This window comes from Muntiacus reevesi, chromosome 10, assembly GCF_963930625.1.
Source record: "Muntiacus reevesi chromosome 10, mMunRee1.1, whole genome shotgun sequence".
NCBI classification, from domain to species: Eukaryota; Metazoa; Chordata; class Mammalia; order Artiodactyla; family Cervidae; genus Muntiacus; species Muntiacus reevesi.
In genome coordinates, this window is record NC_089258.1 from 32486167 (window position 1) to 32497486 (window position 11320).

Genomic DNA, 11320 nt, shown 5'->3' on the forward strand with positions numbered 1-11320 from the left:
AATAAAAGATTTGGGATTGGGAAATTGACAGTTGATTAAATGACTCTGTGGTTTTTGGTCTTCTTCTTACTTCTGATTCTTCTAAAATTTAGAAACAACTAAAAAAGCAAAAATAAATGTGTGCATCACTACTATAAATAGATGCGTTCAGTTTCTTCCTAAAATTTTCTCCAATGATCTGTTCTCCTTTGTCTTTTTATGAATATAATTAGAACATTTATGTGCCAAAGCTCAACTGTACAAATTAGGGAAATGGGAGAACATCCTACATTAAGTCAATATTGACTTGATTTGGGTCATTCAAGTGACCTTTTTTGGCTACTGGTAATCACTATACCCTTGTAGCTCAGTCAGTAAAACAATCTGCCTGCAGTGCAGGAGACCTGGGTTCGATCCCTGGGTTGGGAAAATCCCCTGGAGAAGGAAATGGCAACCTACTCCAGTATCCCTGCGTGGAAAATCTCATGGACAGAGGAGCCTGATGGGATGCAGTCCATGGGGTCGCAAAGTCGGGCACGACTGAGTGACTAACAGTTACACTTATACTGATATTACCTATCTGAAGACTAAAAAGAACTGAGATCTCAGTGCAACCAAAACTAACTAAATAAACAAAAAACTCAATTAAATAAATGTTTAGCAACAACAAAAAAAAAGGACTGAGATCGAAGAATCTCCTTAGTATTCATGTCTTATTCTGTTTATGGCTTCTCACTGTCATGACTCCCATTAACTTATGTGACAGGAACAGGATAACTTACAGATCTTTAAGGTGGCAGATTTTATCACCCTGTCTTAATGGTCAAGAAGACAAAACATACACTAACAATGCTGAGCCCTAACTACCTATAAGAATACTTCAAATTTAAAGTACAGGAAGAACTCATGATCCAAATCACTATCTACGAGGAATAAAACAGATTTTAAGTCATTTACAGTATCTAAAAGGTACAAATGTCCATGATACACTTTAAAGCTGATAACCAACTGTATAAGAATACAGTTTTTCTAATATTTCTAAGAGAAGTAGATAAAAATGATCAAGGTAACAAAAATAGCTATGGCAGTATTTCCTAATTACTTGGTTTTTTAAAGTCATCTTTTCAACAAACAATGTGTAAACTGTATTCTAATAATATTCACCATATGGGGAGAGTCTCTTCCTGCAAATTCCCTACTAAATGTTGAGACTCCTGCAATGTCACACAAATGAAAGGCTGAACAATGTCTTTGGATATTGTGATTCTAGTCAGGAAATCAATCCTATACGTATATACAACCTAAAAATTTATGTAAAAATAACATTTTCCACATGGAGTCCAGTAAAAGAATTATTTATGTTTTCCCAAAGTATCCAGCCAAGGATCAACTTTCATAATGCAGGATGAAGAGAAAATCAAAAGTTATCACCCACAGAAAGGCTGATGAAAATAACCCTTACTCTATCCTCAACACTCCACCTGCAAGAACCATGGAATGACTATGCCCACAGGTACTACTGCAGTGACACACATCAGAATCTCCTGCTGAAGTACATCATAACAAGGTACTTTCTGAACAGGATTTAGGGTCAAAAGACAAGCAATTAACAGCAGTAAGTTAGCACTACAGAAAAATATAAACCTAGAACAGCAGAAAACAAAGGAAACTGTGACATTGCCTGCTGCCTCTCAGAGTTATTTGACATAAAATATAGGATATACTACACGGAACATAATGTACATTTAAGATGTGCCTGTTAGACATTAGACAGCCATTAGACATGATCACGTTGGCTCTTTTCAAACTGTGCAAACCATACTATTCTCAAAAGTGGCATCTGTAAAGAAAATGAAGATCCAAGTGCCTACACTACCTCTAAAAGATGTAAGAAAAATGTATAAACACAACAAGGACTGAATACTAAGACATACTATTGAACTTCTCCAGTTCTTAATAACCTCAATTACCTTAAACAAGGCTGTTAATTTAAATAAACAGTTTACTAAAGATAGGGGTATGAATCAGACATCATTATCCAATCTTGGATGGCAAACAATCCAATCTCTTCCGATAATCACAGGATATTTTCATAAACCATTTTGTAATTAAGAATGTAAAATATGTTTGGTCAAGATAATAAATAAGAGAGAATCTGCTTCCTATATAATATTTTTATTTATTGCTTCCTATCATTAAAGAAGTTCTATTTTTTAAAAGCTATGTAAATAGAATAAAATTTAGAAAAAAAGTTCAGGGAAATAAAAAGCGTTCATTTTTTTTTATTTTGGCTGCACTCTGCAGGATCTTAGTTCCCCCAGCAGGGATTGAACCTGCACCCTTGGCAGTCAAAGCACAGAGTCCTAACCACTGGACTCCTAGGTTATTCCCTTAAAAATAATTTTTATTTTATTGTTTCTACTAACACCCAGAGATAATAATTGTGGGTCAATCTTGAAAACTTACATACCTGGCTTTTTCCTTTCAACATCAAAAGATTAGTTACTTTGCCAAATGGTAGACCTAATGATATGACCTCTGCTTCGGTGACATCACTTGGAATTTTGCGAAGATGGAGAACACGGGAAGGCGAACAGGGAGGTCTATCTCCTTTAAATTTCTTGTTGTCATTCCCATTAGCTAAAAAACACAAGATTCGTTTTTTAGTTACTGAAATTAACTTGGGTTGACATACTACATTAACCATACTATCACATTTGATCTTCCAAGAGTTTCAGGTTTTGAAATTCAGGAACTACGGGGCTGATGGGAGAAGAGTAGAAGACAGCTGAAAACAAAATCATCCACTTTTCAATGAGTGGGTTTTTTAAATTTTTTCACTGCAGGTATATTTTTTTTAAACTGAACTTGGATTTTTAACTTCAAGGAAAAATGCTGGATAAATGAATTACACATGTTGAGGTACCAAAAACCTCTAAATGGTCAACTATTTGTTGTGAATAGAAAGCAATACTTATATTATCTTTAATGTATCTTTAAAGATGCTTTTCTAGTTTGTCCTATTACTAATTAAACAGAATAAAAACTTTAAGGAGAGATGGTAATAAAAATTTCATGTTTATCACATCCTACAAGGATCTGGATTGGAGATGCATGTTTATGAAAATAAGTTTATTTTTCAGGCATTATACAATTTTTGCCAATTCACTTTTTAAAGTACTTTCAGAAGCTAAACTGTGATTTCCTTAGGATAATCCTATTCTTTAATGATACAACAGGCAGCTCTTAACATAAGTATCATCACCTTTTGGAAATGCAAATTTTTAGCCGCATTTCAGACCTACTGAATCAGAAACATCCCAGCAACCTGTGCTTTTACAAGCTCTCTAGATGCTTCTGAAGCAAACTAAAGTTTGAGAACCACTGTTGTCATCCAGTATGCCAGTTTAGAGCCAAATTTTATTTAAAGCTTAAGTTTTAACACTGACAGTAACTAGAACTGACAAGCCTGTAACAAGTAGTCAAATTTATGTACATAAGATTCAGGAAGGTATTTTTTCCACCCAGAAATAGCACCACATAAGACTGAATGCAAATTATCTAAAAGCCAAAGTTTCATTATAGTGTTGTTTTTTTAATACTGAATACCATACTTAGCACTATTAGAAGAAAAATATAATCTTTCTGAACACCTGAGATTACCATTTTTCTAAATACTAAAAAAACTTTCTAAAAAAAAAAAGACAATCATATGTCTGTGACCCTAAATAAACAAATGTCATGAGGACCACATAAAAGTCTTGGCAATATTTTGTACCCTTTCCTATGGCACAGAGCACCACTTGCTTATAGGAAACTAGGTTGACTTAATACCAAAACTAGCACTTGCTCCCAAATTAAATTCTCTATGTTCATGAACACAGGCAACATCCTTCCATACTATCAATTTCAAGCAATCCTCACAGATCTGTGCCTGTACACAGCAAATGCCTAGGACAGTGTGTGGAAAAGAATCAGCAAATACTTATTGGAAATCAAGTACTTAATTTCTGGGAGTCAAAAGGTTCCTTCTCCTTCCTCATGAATCATCATGACATGCTGATTTTCCCCTCTGAAATAACCGATTCCACTTCCATCTCGACTCTCAGTGTCACCTCACCTATGACCCCATGACCTGTGACCACTTCTACTCTGCCTTCCTCTAGTGTCACTCCCTCCACTTCCACTCAGATCTAACATCTTATCATCCTAAATGTCTGTGTCATGTCGTTATCCTGTTCTAAAAACCCTGACAGGCTTCCAACTACCTAAAAAGATCTTAATTTCTAGTTTTCGTGCTGTTTTCATTTACACTGCCTCACTGGAGTTGACACATAAAAATACATTAAATTACATCTTATTAACTTTAACAGATGAAGAGATTAAGAGATTTAACAGATCAGAGATTAAATAATTTTTGTACACAGCTAGGAAGTGAAAAGAGCATTAGTCAAACTTAAGTTTAAAGGTAATATTTAATCACAAAAATCTCAAAGTGTGTTACCACTCCTAGAAAAAAAAGTAAGCAACTTGATGATGACAATAAATTTTCAGAGTATATGCAGATTTATGAGGATTATAGTGATAATACTGTAGCTAAATTAAATGTTAAATTATCACCTCCTGGATAGAAAGTCAAGCATGAAGTGCCTTTTTGCACTTCCCCTCTCTGTAAGCCTAGATGGCTAGACAACAATACCACAACCTTGTACATTCTTAACCAGCATGAAGTGTTAAAAGACTACAAAACCATCCTAAGGAGCAAAGGCTTTTAGCAGTTTACCCAGAATAATCCAAAACAAATGAATGAACATTAAGAAGTTTATTTCTTTAACTGAGGTGTTCATAATCTCTGCAAAACCACGTGTGAAATAAAATGAATACCTACACAAGCTACTTGAACCTGAACTGCACTATCAAATAAACACCAATGGTGACAAATTTTTTATCAAGAAGTATGCAGATACATAACCATTTCAGGTTCTTAGTTGTTCTGTGTTATGAAAGTGTCTGTGCTGTGTTAAAAGCATGGGCTACAAAACCAGACATCTTGTTCTGATACAACTGAGCCTCAGATTCTTTTCCTGTAAAATGAGTATAACAGTATATAGAAATTGTAGTAGGAGTATTTGGAAAATTAAATTACACAACATTAATATTTAAATGCTAGATGTAATGCCCATTATAAAGAGATCAACAACATATGTCTTGATTTTCTTAAGAGGGCCTATTTTACCTGGAAAGTATGTTCTTTCTACTTCTTTTGGTGTTAAAATGAAGACTGTAGACAACAGTGGCTTTTTTCTCTTGATATCCTAACTTTGCAAAATTAAGACATTGTTCAAAATTAATTCAAAATTTTATTAGTCTATGAAATCTAAAAACCTAAAGAATCTACTCATCTAGATGACCCAAAAAAGGTTATAATTAAAGACGTGATAAATATAACAATTTAAAAATAGAAAGGTATATAAGCATATATAGAATCATAATTTAATTAAAGAGGAAACAAGGAAATTCTACTGTACTGAATATGCAACTTTGACAAATTATTCTCTATACAAAAGATTAAAGACTTTCTGAAAACTGTATTATGAAAATAAGCATTCAGGGGCGGGGGAATAAAAAAAATAATAAAAAAAAATAAATAAAAAAGAAAATAAGCATTCAAAATACTTAACTTGAATAAATCTTGTACTTTTTGAAAGAAACATCCTAAATGGTTACTGAATGGCTTCCTAAAGACTAGAGATCTCTTCAAGAAAGTTAGAGATACCAAGGGAACATTTCATGCAAAGATCGACTCAATAAAGGACAGAAATGGTAGGGACCTAACAGAAGCAGAAGATATTAAGAAGAGGTGGCAAGAATACACAGACGGTGTGATCACTCACCTAGAGCCAGACATCCTGGAATGCGAAGTCAAGTGGGTCTTAGGAAGCATCACTACAAACAAAGCTAGTGGAGGTGATGGAATTCCAGTTGAACTATTTCAAATCCTGAAAGATGATGCTGTGAAAGTGCTGCACTCAATATGCCAGCAAATTTGGAAAACTCAGCAGTGGCCACGGGAAAAGGGCAGTTTTCATTTTAATCTCTAAGAAAGGCAATGCCAAAGAATGCTCAAACTACCACACAATTGCACTCATCTCACACGCTAGTAAAGTAATGCTTAAAATTCTCCAAGCCAGGCTTCAGTATTACATGAACCATGAACTTACAGATGTCAAAGCTGGTTTTAGAAAAGGCAGAGGAACCAGAGATCAAATTGCCAACATCCACTGGATCATCGAAAAAGCAAGAGACTTCCAGAAAAACATCTATTTCTGTTTTATTGACCATGCCAAAGCCTTTGACTGTGTGGATCACAATAAACTGTGCAAAATTCTGAAAGAGATGGGCATACCAGACCACGTGACCTGCCCCTTGAGAAACCTGTATGCAGGTCAGGAAGCAACAGTTAGAACTGGACATGGAACAACAAACTGCTTCCAAATATACAAGGCTGTATATTGTCACCTTGCTTATTTAACTTATATGCAGAGTACATCATGAGAAATGCTGGGCTGGAGGAAGCACAAGCTGGAATCAAGATTTCTGGGAGAAATATCAATAACCTCAGATATGCAGATGTCACCACCCTTATGGCAGAAAGTGAAGAACTAAAGAGCCTCTTGATGAAAGTGAAAGAGGAGAGTGAAAAAGTTGGCTTAAAGCTCAACATTCAGAAAACTAACATCATGGCATCTGGTCTCATCACTTCATGACAAATAGATGAAACAGTGAAAACAGTGGCTGACTTTATTTTTCTGGGCTCCAAAATCACTGCAGATGGTGACTGCAGCCATGAAATTGAAAGATGCTTACTCCTTGGAAGGAAAGTTATGACCAACCTAAATAGCATGTTAAAAAGCAGAAACATTACTTTGCCAACAAAGGTCCGGTCTAGTCAAGGCTATGGTTTTTCCAGTGATCACGTATGGATGTGAAAGTTGAACTATAAAGAAAGCTAAGTGCCGAAGAATTGAACTGCTTTTGAACTGTGATGTTGAAGACTCTTGAGAGTCCCTTGGACTGCAAGGAGATCCAACCAGTCCACTTTAAAGGAGATCAGTCCTGGGTGTTCATCGGAAGAACTGATGTTGAAGCTGAAACTCCCAATACTTTGGCCACCTGATGTGAAGAGCTGACTAGCTGGAAAAAACCCTGATGCTGAGAAAGACTGAAGGCAGGAGGAGAAGGGGACGATGGAGGATGAGATGGTTGGATGGCATCACTGACTCGATGGACATGGGTCTGGGTGGATTCCGGGAATTGGTGATGGACAGGGAGGCCTGGCGTGCTGCGATTCATGGGGTCACAAAGAGAGGACACGACTGAGTGACAGAACTGAAGAGAACTGAATGGCTACTATGTATTAATCATGTTCGAAAGAGAAAAGTGGAGGAGGTTTTTAAAAAATTCACATATTCCCATCTCAAAAGTGAACGGATCTACCAGAAAAACTACCCTAGAAATACGGATCTTTTTAAAAATTTAACTTTATTAGGGCAGATTTTAGATACGGTAAAACCCACCTATATTTTAAATGCAGAGTTTGACAACCTTTGACAAATGACTCATATGACCACAAAAAAGTAAACTGCACCTGAATTTTTAAATTACCAATTGATTTTTAAAACAGACATAGGGCTATTTGTGTGTTAGTCACTAAGTTGTGTTTGACTTTTGCGACATCATGGATTGAAGCCCGCCCATTCCGTCCATGGAATTCTCCAAGGCAAAAATATTGGAATAGGTAGCCGTTCCTTTCTCCAGGGGATCTTTCCAACCCAGGGATCAAACCCAGGTCTCCAACAAAGCTGGCAGATTCTTTACTGTCTGAGCCACCAGGGAAGCCAGTTTTCTATTTCTTTTGTACTTATGTTTTTCAAGCAATTTGTCCACTTCATCTAAATTTCCTGGCTTAAAACTATTCTTAATTTTCATTTGAGATCTATCTTAACCTGGTCAGGATACCATGACAAAATACGACAGGGTGATTTAAATAATAAAAATTTACTTTCTCACAGTTTTGGAGAATAGAAGTCCAAAATCAAGGGTCAGCATTGTCACTTTCTAGTGAGGACTCTATTCCTGCCTTATAGACAGCCATCTTTTCACATGGTCCTCACATGGCAGGGTGGAGGGAAAAAGCAAGCTCTCTGGTATCTCTTCTTATCAAGACACTAATCCCTTTGTGAACCCCACTCCAAAGGGCCCATCTCCAAACCCTCTGGGGAAAAGGGCTTAAACATGAATTTTAGGGGTATACAAACATTCAGCCCATCAGTTCAGTTCAGTCACTCTGTTGTGTCTAACTCTTTGTGACCTCATCGACTGCAGCACGCCAGGCTTCCCTGTCCATCACCAACTCCCAGAGCTTGCTCAAGCTCATGTCCATTGAGTTGGTGATGCCATCCAACCATCTCATCCTGTTGTCCCCTTCTCCTCCTGCCTTCAATCTTTCCCAGTATCAGGGTCTTTTCTAATGAGTCAGCTCTTCACATCAGGTGGCCAGTATTGCTTCAGCTTTAGCATCAGTCCTTCCAATGAATATTCAGGACTGATTTCCTTTAGGATGGACTGCTTTGACCTCTTTGTAGTCCAAGGGACTCTCAAGAGTCTTCTTCAACACCACAGTTCAAAAGCATCTTCTCTATAGTCCAACTCTCAAATTCATACATGACCACTGGAAAAACCACAGCTTTGACTAGATGGAACTTCTGTTGGCACAGCAATGTCTCTGCTTTTTAATATGCTATCTAGGTTGGTCATTGGAGAAGGAAATGGCAACCCACTCCAGTACTCTTGCCTGGAAAATCCCATGGATGGAGGAGCCTGGTAAGCTACACTCCATAGGGCTGCAAAGTGTGCAACACGACTGAGAGACTTTACTCACTAGGTTGGTCATAGCTTTTCTTCCAAGGAGCAAGCGTCTTTTAATTTCATGGCTGCAGTCACCGTCTGCAGTGATTTTGGAGCCCAAGAAAATAAAGTCTCTCACTGTTTCCACTGTCTCCCCATCTATTTGCCATGAAGTGATGGGACCAGATGTCATGATCTTAGGTTTTTGAATGTTGAGTTTTAGGTCAGATTTTTCACTCTCCTCTTTCACTTTCATCAAGAAGCTCTTTTGTTCCTCTCTGCTTTCTGCCATAAGGATGGCATCATCTACATATCTGAGGTTATTGATATTTCTCCTAGCAATCTTGACTCCAGTTTGTGCTTCATCCAGCCAGGCATTTCACATGATGTACTCTGCATATAAGTTAAATAAGCAGGGTGACAATATACAGCCTTGACGTACTCCTTTCCCAATTTGGAACCAGTCCATTATTTCATGTCCAGTTCTAAGTGTTGCTACTTGACCTGCATACAGATTTCTCAGGAGGCAGGTAAGGTTTTCTGGTATTCCTATTTTTTGAAGAATTTTCCATAGTTCGTTGTTATCCACACAGGTTTCCCTGGTGGCTCAGCTGGTAAAGAATCCACCTTCAATGTGGGGGACCTGGGTTCGATCTCTGGGTTGGGAAGATCCCCTGGAGAAGGGAAAGGCTACCCACTCCAGTATTTTGGCCTGGAGAATTCCATGGACTGTATAGTCATGGGGTCGCAGAGAGTCGGACACGACTGAGCGACTTTCATTTCCACTTCACCTTCCCTTTCTGTTAGAACCATTTGGTGATGAGAGTGGTTTCCTTGCCCTCCAAGAAACAGAGTGGGCCCTAACTCAGTCTCTTCCTATTAATGGTGAAACAGGAGGGAGGGGGGGAAGGCACAACTCTGGGGGCTTTCCTGGTGGCTCAGACGTTAAAGAGTCTCCCCGAAGTGCGGGAGACCCGGGTTCGATTCTTGGGTCGGGAAGATCCCTTGGAGAAGGAAATGGCAACCCATTCCAGTACTCTTCCCTGGAAAATTCCATGGATGGAGGAGCCTGGTACGCCACAGTCCATGGGATCGCAAAGAATCAGACACAACTGGGCAACTTCACTCTTGTTTTTTTGATGATCCAGCAAATGTCGGCAATTTGCTCTCTGGTTCCTCTGCCTTTTCTAAATTCAGCTTGAACATCTGGAAGTTCACGTATTGTTGAAGCCTGACTTGGAGACTTTTGAGCATTACTTTGCTAATGCGTGAGATGAGTGCAATTGTGTGGTAGTTTGAAAATTTTCTGGCATTGCCTTTCTCTGGAATTGAAATGAAAACTGACCTTTCCCACTCCTGTGGCCACTGCTGAGTTTTCCAAATTTGCTGGCATATTGAATACAGCACTTTAAAAGCATTATCTTTTAGGATTTCAAATAACTTCTCCAGGTCTTCCCAGGTGGCACCAGTGGTAAAGAACCCTCCTGCCAATGCAGGAGACCGAAGAGACACAGGTTCAATCCCTGGGTCGGGAAGATCCCCTGGGGAGGACATGGCAATCCACTCCAGTATTCAGTCCATAAAAGTACCTTTTTAATGTCTACAGGATCCTTCTTGATTCTGGTAACTTACCTTCTTTTTCTGTCTACCTAGAAGTTTATTAATTTTATTGCTCTATTAAAAAGCAGCTACTGCTTTCATTAATCCTCATTTTCTTCATCATTAACTTTTCTTTTCATATTTAATATTTTCATTCCTCTATTTACTTGGGGTTTAATTTGTCCTTCTTATGCTACACTTAGAAGCTTATTCATCTTAAACATTTTCTCCTTTTCTCATAAAACATTTAAAGATGTAAATTTTCTCTGAAGAACAGCTCTGGCTGAATCCTATAAACTTTAGTAAGCCATGTTTTCCTTTTAATTCACTTCAAAATATCTTCTAATTTCCCTGTGATTTCTTATTTGATCCATGGATTATGTGTTATTTTTTTAAAAAATTGTTTCATTTATTTATTTATTTTCTGCACAACCACATGTGATAGAAGGGACCTTGTTTTTTTTTTAAAGATAACTCATACAACCATTGATGGATTATACAGAGCCATTTCTCAGTCCTCTTTTCTTTCCACTTAAGAAAATTAAAATATACCATGATGAGAATGACTAATGCCAAAACAAGATTTCTTGCTTATCATTTAGGGTACAAATACACACTTCATTGCTTGACATTTTATTGAACGCTAAGCAAGACTAAGCATCTCTGCCTTCGTTGCACACAGCTGGAGCAGAAGACCAGCGAGGGGGAGACAGCACTATTGTCCTTGGCGGGGAAGATGTCAGCCCCTGTTGTCCTGTCTTGTTGTGGGGGGGCTAACCCATGTTCTGCCGGTTGCCAAAGCCTCTAGGATGGGTGTCCTTCCAGTCATCCCACT

The 11320-nt window shown here is 37.8% G+C and overlaps 1 protein-coding gene across 7 annotated transcripts in view; it reads right to left on the reverse strand.

Moving 5' to 3' along the window:
* Positions 1-11320, reverse strand: part of PTBP3 (polypyrimidine tract binding protein 3) — an 87832-nt gene that overhangs the window by 45449 nt on the left and 31063 nt on the right. For 5 of the 7 annotated variants that reach the window (XR_010664652.1, XM_065947614.1, XM_065947613.1 and 2 more), the window contains one exon: positions 2450-2619. The exons of 1 other annotated variant lie outside the window; for it this stretch is intronic. Coding sequence is in view for 5 of the 6 variants with exons in the window: in XM_065947614.1 (XP_065803686.1) it covers positions 2450-2619 (170 nt within the window). In the remaining variant the exon portion in view is untranslated. Of the gene's footprint in view, positions 1-2449; positions 2620-5215; positions 5399-11320 lie in introns of those variants that run through there. One more of the 7 variants, XM_065947615.1, reaches the window with a different exon arrangement.